Below are 19,039 nucleotides of genomic sequence, written 5' to 3'. Positions count from 1 at the left end.
CTCTCTTTAAAAATGTAACATTGCGAAAAATAAAAATTCTCCAGACGTCGCTGTCTTGCCCTGTCATGCGCTGCGCAGGATAATCGCTTGCATGAAAAGCCCATTAAACAGATTCGATATGTGGCAGACTCATGTTATGCGCTGCAGCTAGGGTTGCCAACGTTTTCAAAGAAATGTATAGTACTTTTCAAAAAAGTCTGAAAAAATATAGTACACTTCAAATATATATAGTATTTTTTTTTTAAGAAAAAGTGAAAATGCTTTTTAAGTGTACATCTTTTTTCTTTCTTATGCATTTCCTCTATAAAAAAATATATTTCTTTGAAAGTGTCGTATACTTTATCGCTACACTGAGGGGAAAAAATATTAAAATCAAATAGAAACGTAATTGATCTTACTATAAACGTCAACGAAAATACTGTATATCGGTAAATATTCAATTCAATTATGCGCATATTAAAATGACCGCGTTCGTTCTGAAAAAGCATCCGTAAAGTGAATAATCAAGACAAAAACTAAAAAAAAATATTTAACTTGCATGTTGCCCGCAGTGGTATTCGAACCCTGACCATCTCTGGATATCAACAAATTGTGGCATGCATCTTTGCGCACTCAGCGACACCCAGACATATAAATTTGCTTTCAAATGTTGAATATCCATCAACATCACAGCACGCGATTTGTGCGGATAAACATGTACTATGTATGAATGTGTGTGTTGTCACCGCTCTCAGAGCGGCGCTCTGCATGCTTGGGGTGCGTATGTACACTCATATATATACTCAGTTGTGAACAGTCCAATGCGTGCGTAATAAATTTTGTATGAAAATATTATATTTAAATTCGAACATTTTTAAACGATAATCAAATATAAAATATTAATTTTTACTATGCATTATTTCCCTCAGTGTATCAATATTTATATTAATATAAATCAAAAGCTCATTTTTTATTATTGAGATATTCGCTTTATTTCTCTCATCTCACCATTTCAAAATCTTAATGGAAAAAACTCTTTCTGTGAATGCTGAAGTTGCAGGAATAGAGAGCATAAGCGAAATAATTTTAAGTAAATTTGGTAAATCCGTCAAAGTGTTTTTGAAAATGTTGCCATTTTTGATCTGTGGACCCTTTGTTTTAAAGTATGTTTATTTTAATATTGATATTTCAGTATACATGTCATCCATTTTAAAACATTTCTTTCTTACAAATGACTGAAATATATTTATATTTATAATTGAAGAAATATAGTATTTCTGCATAATATATTTTTTTCCAACAGTATATAGTATGCAGACCCAAAAAATAGTACAATACTACATATATATTATAGTTCAGTTGGCAACTCTGGCTGCAGCACAATGCAAGTATAACAAGCGCATTTATGCCTGCATTTACATATTTATTTCTCGTTTGTTTTAAAATGTACAAAGTACATATGAGCCAATCTTTTTTAAGTCGGACGGATTCGTAAAAAAAATTATGTCATGCCACCGATTCGCTTCAAATTTTTTTTGTGAGTTCTATACATGAAATAAGCTAACACGTGTTCGAGGAATTTTTTCTTCTTTTTTTCGTCGGAGATATGATCTGTCAAACTTTGCATTTTTTCGTGATTCTGACTAACCATGTACTTCTTCAAATCGTTATACCTCGGGTCCTGCTGATCGTAGAGACTTCATCTTAACGTTTCAAAGCTATGAAACGGGCTTAACATTTCTATATATAAGGTGGTCAAGATTGTCCTAAAGCTAACTTAGCTATTAACAGTTGAACTTTTTGAAGTTGATTTGCATAGTGCAGACCAGTAAATTATGGATTTAAAGTTATACCATCGTAATCCTTATTTATAATAATAATAATAATAGATAGATAGTGGCGTGCGCCTTGATGTTCTCACACAAAGAGGAGGGACCTACAGTTTAACGCCGACTCCGAACGGCGATTGTATTTTTATGAGAAGCTGTTTTTCATGGCAGAAATACACTCGGAGGTTTGCCATTGCCTGCCGAGGGGCGACCGCTGTTAAGAAAACACCTTTTTTTCTATTATTTTTTTCGATGTTGCTTTTACCAGGGGTTGAACCCAGGCATTGCGGAGTGGAAGCGCGCACTGCTTACCACTACACCAAAGCGGCTCTATAAAAACGAGGTTCGAAAAAGGGGGGTTTTTCAAGAACTATTTTCAAAATATTTTTCTTTATGACGAGATGGTTTTTTTAAGAAACAACAATGTTTTTTCCGACGAAAAAAAAAAAGAAGAAAAACATTCCTCGAATACGTGTTAGCTTATTTCATATATAGAACCCCAGCGAAGCGAATCGGTGACATGACATAATTTTTTTTACTAAATCCGTCCGACTTAAAAAAGATTGGCCTATATGTACTTTGTACATTTTAAAACAAACGAGAAATAAATATGTAAATGCAGGTATAAATGCGCTTGTTATACTTATACTATATATATATAAATGATAAACCCCTTTCTTAAAGCCTGATTATGGTAACTTAACTTAACTTAACGGAAAGTAGAACTTAGAGAATCAAAATGAAACAGATTTCGACGTGGCATTAAGCTACGTTAAGTTTCGGCTGTTCAATTATAAGCAACACGCATTTAACAGAATTTTTAAGAGAGAGCTGTAAGTTACGTTAAGTTGTCATAATCAGACCATTAGCCTTAAAATGACGTTAAGATGAAGTTTCTACGATCAGCAGAACCGATATAACCTCGAACACCTCTTAGCTTATTTCATGTATAGAATCCATAAAAAAATTGTAAGCCAATCGAAAGTGTGACACAAAATTTGGTGTCCGATATGAAAAATAATGTCTCATATATGTATGTATGTCTGTACATTTTTTGTATTCGAAACATTTAATCTTAAAAAAATGAATTGTATGCATTCTGAGACTTTTTTGCAATTGAAATTTATTTGGAAGGTTGCGAAATTGGTAGGGGAAACAATTTGTAAGTGGCAACGCTGGACAGTGGCGCCCAAGATCCACTCCTTGCCTACCTAGGCATTAAAATGGCCGAGCACGATTTTGACATCGTGTCAGGGCAGCGCTCATGTGTACGCTCTAAGCGCTCATAGAAGAGATCTTTGAACGCATCGTCCTTCTCTTCCGTCGGCGCATGGGCGCAGATGAGCGAGATGTTGAAAAATCTAGCATTGATGCGGGCTGTGGCTAGACGTTCGTCCACCTACCACGAATCCAACACCTAATTTGTGCTCCTTTACGTGGCAACTGTAGTAGACGTTGCAAGGCTTCACGCTTACCTTGCCTTGCCCCGTCCATCGCATTTCTTGGATGGCAGTGATGTCAGCCTTTGTCTTCCCGAGGACATCAACCAGCCGGGCAGAGGCACCTTCCCCATTAAGGGTCCAGATATTCCATATACCCTTAATCATAGTCCTTTATACGTTTGCCCTGGTCGTCATCAAAAAAAGGGAGTCTCATCCGAGGCTCTTTGTTGTTTTACGTTGGGCGGGGTTTTAACGTGGCGGGACCCAAACCCAGCGCACGCGAAGTATTACGCCTTCTCACTTTAGCTCGCTCCCAAACGGGTGTTTGTTGCTACCCAGAGGATACGTGGATCACAGCGCACGGCAGTGCGCGCGAGTGACGAAAGCAGCAACAGTAGCATGTTGAAATGACTCGCTTATATATACACGAGATTTGGAAGTTTTTATCCAGACGTCCAGTCGACATGTTTGATATATCACTGGAAAGGTCTTGCAGAGTGTGTCCAGAAAATATATTCAAGCTTCGTAAACGATTAACCGGATTCTTAAAAATTAGGCTAAAGTGTTGAGAAACAAAAAACGTTGTTTTGCTTTTGCCGGTTTAAGGGGGCATATTAAGTGTTATTCTATAGGCCAATACCTTTGAAACGATACCTTATATATTAAGTTCCGGCCACTATTTGGAAAGATATAGAGGTAAATGTGTTTTAGTTCGTGTCTCCACTACGAGATGCTTTGGTATGTATGTGGCGTCTGTACGTACCATCATTTAATTTTTTTCAAACTTCCAGGAATTAAAGTACACAAAAAACTAAGAGGGTTTTGTTCCAGGATGTTTTGATTCGTATGCCTGTGTGGGCGTGGCGCTGCTGCCTGAAATTCGAAAAAAAGGCAATTTTTTAAACTACCACTGAGGCCGCACTACTCAGTCCATGTCATTGATGTGGATATCAGTACAAGGGTCTTCAAACAAGCTATCTAACGCTATCTTTTGTGTTTATAAACTATAAATACGCCATAACGTTATCGCCTGAAAACTAAAAATCGGGCTGCTGAAAATAGAGATTTCGGGCATTTTCTCAAAAACTGGTCAGTCGATTTTATTCTAAGTTTGCATAAGTCTAGCCCAAAACCTTAGCTTTCATCTGGCATATAGCTTATATCTGGTAAAATTTTTGTTGTGGAGATATTGCTATTCAAATTGAAAAAATGTCGTTCCAAAAAGGGTCAAATGGTTAAAAATTAACATATCCGTCTAATTTGGTTACTTTAAGATATAAAAATAACATACCCAGTTCCCCGAAAAAAATCGCCCATTCCCCGGTTGCCACTTAAACCGAAATTCCCTGCAAATCGGGGAATTTCCCGCGAGTTGACAAGTTGAAGGATGCAGCTGTGTTAATCACTTCGTACATGTCTTGGAAGCCACAATTTATGTGTATTTTAGACTTTTTTCAGTCACATGCCGAAATTGTAACATTTTTCCCCATTTTAATTGCAGGTATCTACACAGTATTTAACCATGCTACATGGGTTTATCACCCGCACTTACCCAACCTGGGAAGACGCGTACAATATTACCTACAGTTGTACATAAATATGTATGTATGAATGCATTTAGTTCACCCAATGTGCCGCTAATACTTACATACATATGTATGTATAAATTGCCACTGAGCAAAACTACTTGAGAAAAAAGCATTAGTTTAATAGCACGAGTGCAACACCGTACACGTGATAGAAGTAAAACTTCTTAAAAAAAAGCACATGTGTGCGCCCCACACCCGGTAGAAATCTTAACAAAAATAAACTACGAGACTATCAGACGAAGACAGTTGTTTATTGTATCCAAAGTTGGTACCCAGTTGATAAGTTTTTATCATATCTCATATTTTTTTTTTTCGAATACCAAGGATATGATCATTCTTTTTCCCTTTATTCCGTATTCGAAAAATTATGTGTTTCAATAGACACATCGATCGGAATACATAATTTAGATTTAGATAATATTTTTAGGAATTTATTTGAGAAAAATAAAACATTTAGATTATTGTTATGAATTTTCGTCGATTTTAAATTTGATACTCCAAACTAATTGATATCAAATAAAACACCTCTTTGAGGTAAAATTTTCGAGTGACGAAAGCTGAACTAGAAACACAAAATTTATGATATCAATTTCGTGACGAAAATTATACGCATTTTTTAACTGCCTTTGAAACGTACGGAAAATCTTTTTTTATTTATTCGGAACGTTGTGAATTTCCGTTTACTGCTAGAAACACAAAACACAAAAAAAACAGAACTTTTGCAACGATTCGTATGAATAAAAAAAAGTAAGTGCGCCTGGTCTACACTGTAGAAGTGAAACTTACGTTCTTCTTCTTCTTATTTGGCGCTGTAACCGCCTAAGCGATTTTGGCCGAGTCCAAAACAGCACGCCAGTCATTTCTCTTCTGTGCTAACTGACGCCAATTGAAAATGCCAAGTGAAGCCAAGTCCTTCTCCACCTGGTCTTTCCAACGCAGAGGAGGCCTTCCTCTTCCTCTGTTCCCAGCATCGCGGCCCGCGTTGAATATTTTCAGAGCAGGAGCGTTTCTGTCCATCCGAACGACATGGCCAAGCCAGCGGAGCCGCTGAATTTTAATTCGCTGCACTATGTCTATATCGTTGTAAAGCTCATACAGCTCATCGTTAAATCGTCTGCGATATTCGCCATCACCAACGCGTAAAGGTCCGTAAATCTTTCGCAGAATATTTCTCTCGAAAACTCCAAGAGCCGCCTCATCAGATGCTTTCATTGTCCATGCTTCCGCGCCATACACCAGCACAGGCATGATGAGTGACTTATAGAGTGTGATCTTTGTACGACGAGAGAGGACTTTACTTCTCAATTGCCTACTCAGCCCAAAGTAGCACTTGTTGGCAAGAGTGATTCTCCGTTGGATTTCAAGGCTGACATTATTATTGGTGTTAATGCTGGTTCCCAAATAAACGAAGTCGTCTACTTTTTCAAACTTGTAACTGTCAACAGTGAGGTGGGTGCCAAGACGCGTATGCTCTTACTGTTTGTGTGCTGACAGGAGATACTTCGTTTTGTCCTCGTTCACCACCAGACCCATTCGCTTTGCTTCTCTATCCAATCCCGAGAAGGCAGAACAGACGTAGCCCTTGTTTTTACCGATAATATCGATGTCGTCGGCATACGCCAGCAATTGTACGCTCTTATAAAGTATTGTGCCTGAGCGGTTCAGTTCTGCGGCTCTTATTATCTTCTCCAACATAAGATTAAAGAAATCACACGAAAGGGGGTCCCCTTGTCTGAAACCTCGTTTGGTATCAAACGGCTCGGAGAGGTCCTTCCCTATTCTGACGGAGCTGGTGGTATTGCTCAACGTCATTTTACACAGCCGTATTAGTTTCGCGGGGATACCAAATTCAGACATCGCGGCATAAAGGCAACTTCTCTTCGTGCTGTCGAAAGCGGCTTTGAAATCGACAAATAGATGGTGTGTGTCGATCCTATTCTCGCGGGTCTTTTCCAAGATTTGGCGTATTGTGAATACCTGATCTATGGTGGATTTTCCAGGCCTAAAGCCACACTGATAAGGTCCAATCAGCTCGTTGACGGTGGGCTTCAGTCTTTCGCACAATACGCTCGATAAGACCTTGTAACCTATGCTTAGAAGGCTAATTCCGCGGTAGTTGGCGCGTATGGCGGGGTCGCCTTTCTTGTGGATTGGGCAGAGCACACTTAAATTCCAGTCGTCGGGCATGCGTTCATCTGACCATATTCTGCATACGAGCTGATGCATGCACCTCATCAGCTCCTCGCCGCCGTACTTGAATAGCTTGGCTGGCAGGCCGTCAGCTCCAGCAGCTTTGTTGTTTTTTCAGCCGCGTAATCGCTATTCGTACCTCGTCATAGTCAGGCGGTGGGACAGCTACTCCATCATCATCGACTGGGGACTCGGGTTCGTCTTCCTCACTACTTTCAGCGCTGCTACCATTCAGTAGGTTATAAAAGTGTTCCCTCCACAATTTAAGTATATTCTGGACATCGGTCACTAGGTCGCCATTGTTGTTCTTACAGGAGTTCGCCCCGGTCTTGAAACCTTCCGTAAGTCGCCTAACCCTCTGGTAGAATTTTCGGGCGTTCTTCCTGTCGGCCAGCATCTCAAGCTCTTCGCACTCACGTATTTCGGCCTCTCTCTTCTTATTGCGGCAAATACGTCTCGCTTCCTTCTTCAGTTCCCTATAACGGTCCCACATGGCTCGCGTTGCGCCCGATCGCAGCGTGGCCCTGTAGGCGGCATCTTTTTTCTCTGCGGCTTCTTGACATTCCTCATCGTACCAGTTGTTCTTTCGGGCTCGCTGAAATCCAACTACTTCTTCGGCGGCGGTACTTAATGATCGGGAAATGTGGTTCCACTGCTCGCGTACGTCGGATTGTTGAAGAGTGCTCTCAGAGAGCAGGTGTGTGAGTCGAGTGGCGAATAAATTGGCCGTCTGTTGTGATTGCAGCTTTTCGACGTTAAGCTTTCCTTGCATTGTTGGGCGCACATTTTTTGCTGCACAGAGGCGGGTGCGTATCTTGGCTACAACAAGATAGTGGTCCGAGTCGATGTTTGGCCCTCGGAGTGTACGTACGTCCAAAACGCTTGAAGCATGCCTTCCGTCTATCACAACATGATCGATTTGGTTTCTCGTTTTTCGATCTGGAGACAGCCATGTAGCTTGGTGGATGTTCTTATGCTGGAACCTAGTACTACATATTACCATATTTCGGGCCCCGGCGAAGTCGATCAGCCTCAGTCCGTTATCGGACGTTTCGTCGTGGAGGCTGAATTTTCCGACAGTGGCGCCAAAGATCCCTTCCTTGCCCACCTTGGCATTAAAATCGCCAAGCACGATTTTGACATCGTGTCGGGGGCAGCGCTCATATGTACGTTCCAAGCGCTCATAGAAGAGATCCTTGGACGCCTCATCCTTCTCTTCCGTCGGGGCATGGGCGCAGATGAGCGAGATGTTGAAGAATCTAGCTTTGATGCGGATTGTGGCTAGACGTTCGTCCACCGGGGTGAACGCCTGTACTCGGCGACGGAGTCTCTCTCCTACCACGAATCCAACACCGAATTTGCGCTCCTTTACGTGGGAACTGTAGTAGACGTCGCAAGGCTTCACGCTTACTTTACCTTGCCCCGTCCATCGCATTTCTTGGATGGCGGTGATGTCAGCCTTTGTCTTCCCGAGGACATCAACCAGCCGGGCAGAGGCACCTTCCCCATTAAGGGTCCGGATATTCCAGGTGCATACCCTTAAATCATAGTCCTTTATACGTTTGCCGTGGTCGTCATCAGAAAAAGGGGGTCTCATCCGAGGCTTGTTGGAATTTTTCATTGGGCGGGGTTTTAACGTGGCGGGACCCAAACCCAGCGCACGCGAAGTTTTACGCCTTCTCACTTTAGCTCGCTCCCAAACGGGTGTTTGGTTGCTACCCAGAGGATACGTGGATATAAATATCCGGACGTTGTGAGCTGCGATTTGAACCGTACGCACAAGAATCGCTTCTGGCCACTCCCAGGTGAATGGCAGTCAAAAGTTTTCCACTTCTGCGCACGGAACCATCCTTACGTTACTTATCCCGAATATCCCGGGATTAGTCAATTTAAATCCCGCACATCGTTCTTTGCACGAAAAACCGAAAAAGGCACTTAAGCGAATTTTCTTTACTACTTCAATGAGGATGGTATCCGAATCCCTATGAAACCAAATATTGGCGGAGCACTTACCATGTAGAAATTACTGCAAGCGAAATTTTTACCGAATGTTATCTAATTATCTGTATAACTACATAAATTGATAGCCATTTTCGTTGTTCTGCGAGATGAGCAAAATAAATAAAAGGTTGTAAAATTAGGTAATTGTAGGGCCAGTGCAGGTAAACGTAATACTTTCATTGATAATTGATAGCAGTCGCACAATTTTTAAGGCAGGTATCGCCAATGTGCACGTATGTTGAATGCATCTATCGGAGCAGTTTCCTTATAAATGTTAAAAATAATGCTTTTGATGCGCATTTTGGGGTAGGTATCTTAAATGTGCACTTAAGCATAGAGGCAGCAAAGCAAAATATACTGTAATTTTGCTTCGCTCAAATGGAATAGGTGATGCACTTATATATTTATTTTTTACTTAAATGTGTTAACTTTTTTATTATTATTTAAATATTCTGATAATATCTTAAATTGATCTCAAACAGTGATTTAAAAAATTTTATATTTACATAGGCAGTTACTGCTGTACCAAATACAGTCACCTACAAAAATATTTTGCATCGATTTTTTCGCAATATTCAAAATATTTTTCATGGTATTTTTTTGTTTATTAAAAAAAGTATATAGCTCATTTTACAACAAAAATCATGTAAATCAAAATTTCACACTTTAGAGAAAGTTGGTTTAAGTTCACCAAATTATCATAAAAATATCAAACTTTTTAATCATAATTTTTACAAAAAATTCTATTATGCAGTTTTATAGCCCATTCAATTTAATACAATAAAGTGCAATTTTAAAGTTGCTAAAAACTCCCTTGATTTTTGATTTTTTTTTTTACTGACGATGTTGGGCATTTTCTTCCTTATAACGAATTTTTTTGTGGCAAAAAAAAATATAAAATGTCAACGGGATGTTTTAGCAACTTCAAAATTGCACATACATATATATTTTTTTAAACTAACAAAAAAAATACCATGAAAAATATTCTGAATATTACAAAAAAAAATCTATGCAAAATATTTCTGTGAGTGACCGTATATGCATTTGTACTTGTAGTACAAAAGCTATGTTATAAATTAATGAGGATATGTACATACGTACATATATGTTTGTCAAATTTTATGTTTTTTTTTTTGTTGATTGAAAATACTGATTTATCGCCTTAATAAATATGTAAATGAATTACAATAAATTGTACTTTTTTTGTTATATCATTCTGATTTAAAATACTATAATAGGATGATTACAGATGTGTTGCACTTTTGCCTGAATTTCGGGACAATCCCGTTATCCCGGGATTGAATTTTCAGATCCCGAAAATCCCGGGATCGACAAAACCCCGAAAATTTACATCCCTACCATACACACATCTGCTTTTGCTTAAGGTTATATTTTTTCGCTTTTTTTCTATCAATGTAGATCCCTACCTCTACCACTGTTTAATAACATTCTGTTTTTCCATTATCTTCATTTTTATCATTATACTCTATCGATAACAAAATCGATTATAACGTCCATCAAAATACCGATACCAAAATCGATGACAAATTCGATAAAAATTTCAATAGCAACATCTATAATGCCATTGGTATCTAAATCGATTAGAAAATCGATAAAAATATCGATAACAAAATCTATAAATATCGATAACAAAATCGATAAATATCGATAACAAAATCTATAAATATTGATATCAAAATTGATAAATATCGATAACAAAATCGATAGATATCGATAACAACATCGATTTATATCGATAACAAAATCGATAAATATCGATAACAGAATGGATAAATATCGATAACTAAATCGATAACAAAATCGATAAATATCGATAACAAGACCGATAAAAATATCGATTATTTTATAGATATGTCTCGAGAATCCCGAAAATCTCTAAAATCCGAAAATAGTTCCCAGATTGAGTCTCTGTGTCTCTCTCTATATCCTTTCCTCTTTAATTACCTCTATTTTAATCTTTCTTCCCCTTTTTCATCTTTGCTTTTATCGGTATCCTCATCCTCCTCTTTGTCTTTACTTCTATGTTCATCATTTTTTTCAGCTACATATTCCCCTTCACATTTGTTCTTATATATATAAGTAAAGTGTTTAGATTTACCTTGGTCTTCATTTTTGCCATTATCTTTACGCATCTTTGTTTTTATTGTTATTTTTACCTTTGCCATAATCATTTTCTTTATCTATGTACGTACTCCCCTTTACTTTCATTCTTGTATTGGTCTTTTTCTAAGTGTTATTCAAAAGGTTAGCAAATTTTTGTTAAATTTATACCATATGCATACACATACTTGTTTCAGCCCCAACCATTCCCGTTGCACCATTTCCGTTTCACCATTTCCGTTGCATCATTTCTGTTGCATCATTTCCGTTGCATATACACAAGAAGTACTTGTTTCAGCCCAATTAATTTCCGTTGCACCATTTCCGTTGCATCACTTCCGCCCAACCAACCGCCGCTAAAGAAGTTTCACTTTAAAAAGATTTTCCGTACGTTTGAAAGGCAGTTTAAAAATGCGTATAATTTTCGTCACGATACTGATATCGTAAATTTTGTGTTTCTAGTTCAGCTTTCGTCACTCGAAAATTTTACCTCAAAGAGGTGTTTTATTTGATATAAATATCCGGACGGTATGAGCTGCGTTTTGAACCGTACGTACAATAATCACTTCTGGCCACTCCCAGGTGAATGGCAGTCAAAACTTTTCCACTTCTGCGTACGGAACCATCCTCATATAATTTGACGGCACCGTAATATTTCTGACGGCGGTAATGACGTAGAGCTGAACAACTATCGATAGTCGTGGCCATCGATAGTTTCGATAGTCGATAGTCACAACCATCGATAGTATCGATACTATCGAAAATGTCGATACTATCGATAGTTTTGATTAAAAAGGTCCAAAAATTTAACATAAACAATGTGAGTTGGTTTATATATATATAGTATATATGTATTTATATTTGTTTTTCGGCTAAACTTTAATGTGTATGTGTTTTTTTATATATTTGTTGTAACAGATAAAACAAACACTACTCCTGCAAAATTATGTGGGACTTTTGCGCCTTATCAGATTCTTTTTGCAGCAACTCGATTTCTGTGTATGTTTGCAACCCTTGATTTTGACGTTGGTTGTCAAATCTATTCTTTTACAAGTAAAGAAAAGCAAAAATAATATGGTGACCCTTTTTTTCGTCAATGACCCCTTGTTGCGACTTTCTGAAAGTTCTCAACGGCAACACTGATAACGCTTACATTAAATTTTCGTCAAAAACTGATAAATATCAAGCGCCATTTACACGTCTATTCTGCACGTTACCGAAGATTTTGTAACCGGATTCTAGGTACGTTGGTAATGCAGTTAAAATATTCAGCAATTCAGCTATGAAGAATTGTGCAAATTCTGGTATATTCACGGGGCAATACTTTGTTACCAGCTTATGAGATGGTAACAAAATTTACCGGTTACAAGAGTACACAGAATGTGAAAAGGGTTTAAAAATTGACAGAAACTTTATTTACCGGTTACAAACTTCTTATTACCAGCGCAGAATAGACCTGTTAGAGGCTTGTAAAATCCACCAAAATTAATTTAGGTGCTCACTTGATATCCGAGAAATTTGTAAAAATCTATGGGCCAGCAAGCATGATGGCACGTTAGCTGACACATCGAATAAATGTTCGTGGAACATGCATACAACTTTAACTTTTCTTAGAATCATGAAAAAATGAAACATTTTCGGAGAGTAGAGACAAAAATAAAGTACAGATTTTTATGAAATTTGCACAAAGATATTGGTTCCGCCATTTTGAATTTTTGAACACTGATTTCAGTTCTTTATTCAGCTACTCAAAGGACCTTTCTCATAAAAATCTGACATTTTAAATTCGTAATCAGAAACCCCAAAAACCTTTTACTATGTAATCTAATAAAGTTTGAAAAATCAGAAACGGCAAAATAGGATACTTTGTTTTTGTCTCTACTCTCCGAAAATGTTTGATTTTATGGTGGCTGGAAAATCGTATCGGACTGTGTTATTGAGAAATTTGGTGCTTTTTAGGGTCACCAAAATTATTAGGTGCTCACTTGATATCCGAGAAATTTTCAAAAATGTATGGGGCGGCAAGAATGATGCCACGTTAGCTCACCCATACATTAAATGTTCATCGAACAGGGATAAATATTATTAATGAATTACACTGTGCGACACCAAAAAATACCTGGGAAGTTATGTATATTTTCTGCGAGATATTTTCGAGTAAAACAAGAATCGAAATATTAAATTTGCCAAACAACCCAAAAATCTTGATTTACCGTTAAAAAAAACCGGTTTTTCGTACTTTTGTGCACTTATAATCCTGTAACTTAGTTCATTATGAACCGAGTTTCGCCTAAGAGATCTGTGTGTATTTACCCATCAAACACCTTTTTTTTACTTTTTCAACTTTTTTCAAATTTGTTGAGCTTTTTACGCACTATAAGAAAACCATACTAATCCTAAATTGATTGTAAAACTAAGTTTAACGATGAGTAAAACGAGTGTTTACTTTCAAAAATCGGATGAAAGTTTACTGAGTTATTAAACTTTTTATGAAAACAAAGTTTTTGCAAAAATATTATTTTTGGCTATACAACTCAAAAATGTTTGCTCGACCGCATTTTTATACCCAAGCGCACTTGTGCACAAGGGTATTATAACTTTGTTCACATAACGGTTGTTTGTAACAGGCAAAACGAATCGAGATAGATATAGACAAATGTATACATAAATGATCAGAATGAAAAGAGAAATCGATTAAGCGGTGACTGTCTGTCCGTCCGTCCGTCCGTCTGTGCACACGATAACTCGAGTAAAAATTGAGATATCTTAACGAAACTTCGTACATGCTCTTTTTTTGGGCGTAGGACGGATGGTATTGAAAATGGGCGAAATCGGACAATAACCACGCCTACCTCCCATATAACGGTAATTTTCAGAAATACGAAAACTGCGATATTTTAGTAACTACTGAAGATAATTCACTCAAAATTGACATTTAGAATAACTTTTAGACGAGAAATAAGAATATTAAAATTTTTTGAAAAATGGGCGTAGCCACGCCCGCTGCACCAATTTCTTCCAAACTTGCCACAGTTGTTGACCCTGGTACAGCATACCAAATGGCCGAAATTTTAAAATCGGACAATAACCACGCTCACATCCCATATAACGGTAATTTCGAGAAATACGAAATCCTCGATAAATCAGTAAATATTAAAGCTAATTTATTCAAAATTGATGGTTGCAACAATTCTTTATCAGGAAATACGCTGTTGAAACGTGATCTGGCGAGGAACGAAAAAATAAGAGCTAGCCTTGCTGAGAAAAACGCTTTACAAGGCGTGATGCTTTATTTCCTAAAAAATACACATACGTTAGGTTACAATTAATAATTTTTCAATAAAAAACAACTCTTACACTTTTGTGTGCTTCCTCCGCTTAAAACTCCAGATCACGAATGAGTTTTTCATTAGTGATGTGGTCGTTTTTACAAAATTAGAATCGATAACAATCGTTACATTACATTATGGTACATTCAGAGGATTGGCTCGCTTGAACAAGCAAGTGACTACTCTAACAACATTAAGGTACAAATAGACTAATACATTCAAATGAACAAGCAAGTAACTGCGCTAACAGCCCCTCCCCCGTAAATCTAACCAGATTTACCCAACTCCAGCTTAGCTAAGATGCAGGCCGGCCGCTTAAATGTGCCCGTCTTCGTCTGGACTTCTGCAGATCTCACTTGACCATCTTTTCCCGGGAATACCTTCACCAGGCGTCCCATGAGCCATCTGGATCGATGCTGGCTACTGTCGCATACGAGTACGAGGTCTCCTACTGCTAGGAGCTCTACCGGTTGGTACCATTTGGTTCTTCGGACGAGGTCAGGCAGGTATTCGTTAACCCACTTCTTCCAAAATCGATACTGCGTTTGTTGAACTTTTCGCCATTGCTTACGTGTGGCCTGGAACTTCTCTTCCTGCGGGTGCGGTGTTTGCTCGGAGTTTGGTGTACCTATAAGAAAATGGTTTGGGGTTAGAGGTTCGTCAGTGGCGGTGTCCAACGGGATGTGAGTCAGAGGCCTCGAATTTACGATGTTTTCCGCCTCGCACATGAGATGGTAAAGGCTGTGCTCATGTAGGTTTTCATTATATAGTGCGTGCCCCATAGCTCGCTTAACGCTCCGCACTAGACGCTCCCAGCAGCCACCAGCGTGGGGATTTGAGGGACAGTTGAATACCCACTCTACATTCTTGTTTACAAGTGCATCGGCTATCTTACCGTCATTAAACTCCTTCAATTGTCGCTTCAATTCTCTGTCAGCGCCGACAAAGTTCGTACCATTATCCGACCGAATACGCACAGGAATACCACGTCGGCACATAAAATTTCTCAAACACATCAGGCAAGTATCAGTAGTCAAGTCCTTCGCCAATTCCAAGTGTATCGCCCGTGTAGTAAGGCAAGTGAATAAAGCGATCCAGCGCTTTTCGCTACGCCGACCGATGGTTATCGTAAACGGGCCCATGTAATCTAATCCTGTGTAGGTAAAAGGCCTAACAAATGGTGTAAGCCGGTCTGCTGGTAGTTGTCCCATCTGTGGCGGTCGAGGAACGGCTTTCTCCTTGAGGCATACTTGACATCTCGCAGCGGCGCGACGTACTTCCGTTCTTATGCGCGGCATCCAATACTTACGACGAATTTCGGCGATTATCGTCGACTCATTCTGATGTCTCCAAATTCGATGAAAATAGTCAACTATAATTTCTGTTACATGACATTTGTTAGGTAAGATCGCGGGGCGTCTCGTCCAGGTCGGAACCATGGTTGCTGCGTCTATTCGACCGCCAATTCTCATTATGCCGTTATCGTCCATGATGGGACTCAGGTTCCAAAGCGCGCTGCCCTTCTCTATCTTATCGCCTGCCTGCAGGGAATGATATTCATCCAGGAAGGCTTCCATTTGCACCGCTCGGACGATACACATTTCAGCTCGTTCAAGCTCGTTTACCTTTAAGTTCCCATAAGCTCGCATTCCTTCCGTGGTACGGCAGTTTTTCACAAATCTCAGTGTCCAGCTGACTACTCTCTTAAGTTTCAAAAAACATGAAAATTTCTTTAAAAAATTTGTATCAATTTGTATTAAAAGAAACGTAAATTTATTTCGAAGTTCCACATTGGTAGCGTCGCATACTACGTTCGGTGGCCAGTTTTTTTCTTCTTCTTTGAGGAATTTCGGTCCTGTTAACCAAAAAGATTCGCGCTTACGATCTCTAGGGCGTGTCCCAAAGTCCGCAGGATTGAGGGCACTCGGCAGCCATCTCCATTCGTCTAACTCGCTATTTTCCAGGATTTCGTTGACTCGATGCGCTACATAAGGCTTATAACGTCGGTGATCTGATTTTATCCAGGCTAGAACGGTTTTCGAGTCCGACCACATCACTACCTTGACCGGGACCTTATCATGGCTGTTGACAACATTTTGTCTAAGGCGCGCAGCGAGCACTGCCGACTGCAGCTCAAGGCGAGGAACGGATACGAGTTTGATAGGAGCACATTTGGTCTTCCCAGCGATGAAGCACGTTCGAGTGTTGCTGCATTCATCCTGAAGCCTCCAGTAGGCTACAGCTGCATATGCTGACTCGCTTGCGTCCGAAAACACGTGCAGTTCTACTGGTATTAGCATAAATGTCGCTCCGTAGCAGCGGGGTACAGTTATCTTCTCCAATTCCCGCAGCGCTTCAAGCCACCTTCTCCAGTTCTCATATACCGCATCTGAAACTCTCTCGTCCCAGCCTTTACGCTCTCGCCACATCGCTTGCAGGATTAGTTTCGCTTCTAAGGAGTATTCCGCTGCTATTCCAAATGGATCAAAGACAGACATTGCTACGCTGAGCACCTCGCGTTTTGTTGGTTTCCTTTCCTTGTTAAAAACATCCCGATTCACCTTCCCAAAGGACAGCACAAACTTTAAGGCATCTTCCTCGGTATTCCAGGACATCCCGAGCACCTTCTGAAACAGCTGGGCGTTTTCCCTATCAAGGTTCAACATAGGCATGGAAAAGGGTTCTTTATTTAAATTGCTAATGACCTCAGAGTTAGACACGAACCTTTTCAGTTCAAAACCACCTTTTTTATGGATCCGAATTACCTGGCTCGTTATTCTCAGGGCATCTTCTTCGCTAGAGAAACAATGTACAAAGTCGTCGACATAGTGGTTATTTTTGATGGCTGCCACTGCTTCAGGGAACTCCTCAAAATCGTCAGCGTTTTTGTTCTTTACGAACTGCGCTGAACACGGCGAGCATGTGGCTCCGAAGGTCATCACATTCATTACGTATTCATCCAAGCGGGCCTCAGGATCGTATCTCCATAAAAATCGTTGTGACGACAAGTCTTCATCTCGAATCTTCACCTGGTGGAACATCTCCACTATGTCGGCGCAAACCCCGATTTGTTTTTGCCTAAATTTCATTAGCACCGTTCCCAGCGGCTGCAATAAATCTGGCCCACTTAACAGTGCCGAGTTCAACGACACCCCTTCTGACTCCGCTGCTGCGTCAAACACTAACCTGATTTTCGCGGGCTTATTCGGGTTATACACGGCGAAATGAGGCAAATACCAGGTACGCTTGCCTTTAACTGCTGCCTCCTCTTCACTTAGTTTACTGGCGTACCCTTTCGCCACATACCCTGCTATAATCGTCGCATATGCTTTTTTCAAATCGTCGTCGCGTTTAAATTTTCTCTCTAGTGCGTAAAATCTCTTTTCTGCCATCTCCCTACTTGCCGGCAACTCTATGTTATCATCCTTCCACAATAAACACGTTTCAAATTGGTTTCCGTTGCGCTTTGTATTCTCCTGCAACAGTTTCTTTGCCCTCACAATATCTTCGGCTTCAATCACCTGTTTCACAACACCTACGCCCATGCTTTCGTTGATTATGTAATCATGGATGAGGTCCTCCAGCTGAGAAGTTTCGCCCGCTTCACTCACTCGCGCAAACATTGTATGATAACGCGCCTGGTTCAATGGACGTCGCCCTGCTCCGTAGATTACCCATCCGAGTTTTGTCAGCACCACCGCATAACCTCTGCTACCGTCGTGAGCCGTTCGTCGTGGTACTCCAAGATACGCATTGTCCAATCCTATTAGGAGTTCGGGCACAGCGCCAGAATACTCGCGTAGTGGCAGATGTTGATCCTTATAATGAAGGTCCGACAGGCTTATCGACTGCATTGGCAATTGGAGATTTGAAACCGTACGCACGTTTCGCATATTAAACTTCTTGCTACCTCGCTCAATGCCGGAAATCTCTACATCTACCCTACAAGAAGGTTCAGTGACAGTTGTGCTGCCAAACCATTGCAACGTTATACTATCGCTGTACCCCTTAAGCCCAAGGCGAGTTGCTAAGGCACGGTTGATTAGTGATATAGCAGACCCTTCGTCGAAAAACGCATAAGTTTTGATTTCCCTCGAATTGGCATACAATATAACTGGTACAATTTTAAACAACAATTTCGATGCTTTGTTAGACGGGATAGTGTTCGTAAAAACTTGTTGTATTCCCTCCGGTGAAACGGGTTGTAGCTGCACGGCTTGTTGCTGCTGCTGTGCTACGTGATTCGATGCTTGCCGTGAAGATTGTTGCCTGTGCGATACCCCGCGTACACGTTCTCTTCCGCTACGCTCGTGAAGGAGGATATGCCACCGTTTTGTGCAATGCTCATTACCACACTCGTGCTGTTCATGACAAACGCTGCTACGGTGATTGCCTTTCAAACAATTAAAGCAGAGTCTTCTTCGACGAACTAAACGCCACCTCTCTCCTTGATCCATGTCTAAAAATCTTTTACACTTACTGAGTGTGTGCCTCTCTGCACACGCTTCGCATTTATCTCGCCACGAACTTTCACTGTTGACCTCGTTTGTGTGGAAAAA

General features: G+C 39.9%; 2 protein-coding genes across 3 annotated transcripts in view; one reads left to right on the top strand and one right to left on the bottom strand.

Moving 5' to 3' along the window:
• The window catches only part of LOC118742368 (uncharacterized protein DDB_G0283357), a 242,541-nt gene that overhangs the window by 6,798 nt on the left and 216,704 nt on the right, over nt 1–19,039 (top strand). The window lies entirely within an intron of this gene.
• On the bottom strand, nt 14,357–19,033 carry LOC118742367. Its single transcript, XM_036474387.1, has 2 exons — nt 14,509–19,033; nt 14,357–14,447 (listed from the first exon to the last, which is right to left on the bottom strand). Exon 1 carries the CDS (start codon nt 18,935–18,937, stop codon nt 14,747–14,749), a length of 4,191 nt encoding a protein of 1,396 aa, XP_036330280.1. The 5' UTR covers nt 18,938–19,033; the 3' UTR covers nt 14,357–14,447; nt 14,509–14,746.

Source organism: Rhagoletis pomonella, unplaced genomic scaffold (genome assembly GCF_013731165.1).
Source record: "Rhagoletis pomonella isolate Grant_MI unplaced genomic scaffold, Rhpom_1.0 Rhpom_scaffold_00007, whole genome shotgun sequence".
Lineage (NCBI taxonomy): Eukaryota > Metazoa > Arthropoda > Insecta > Diptera > Tephritidae > Rhagoletis > Rhagoletis pomonella.
The sequence above is the reverse complement of the archived record's forward strand: the minus strand, read 5'-3'. Positions and strand labels throughout refer to the sequence as shown.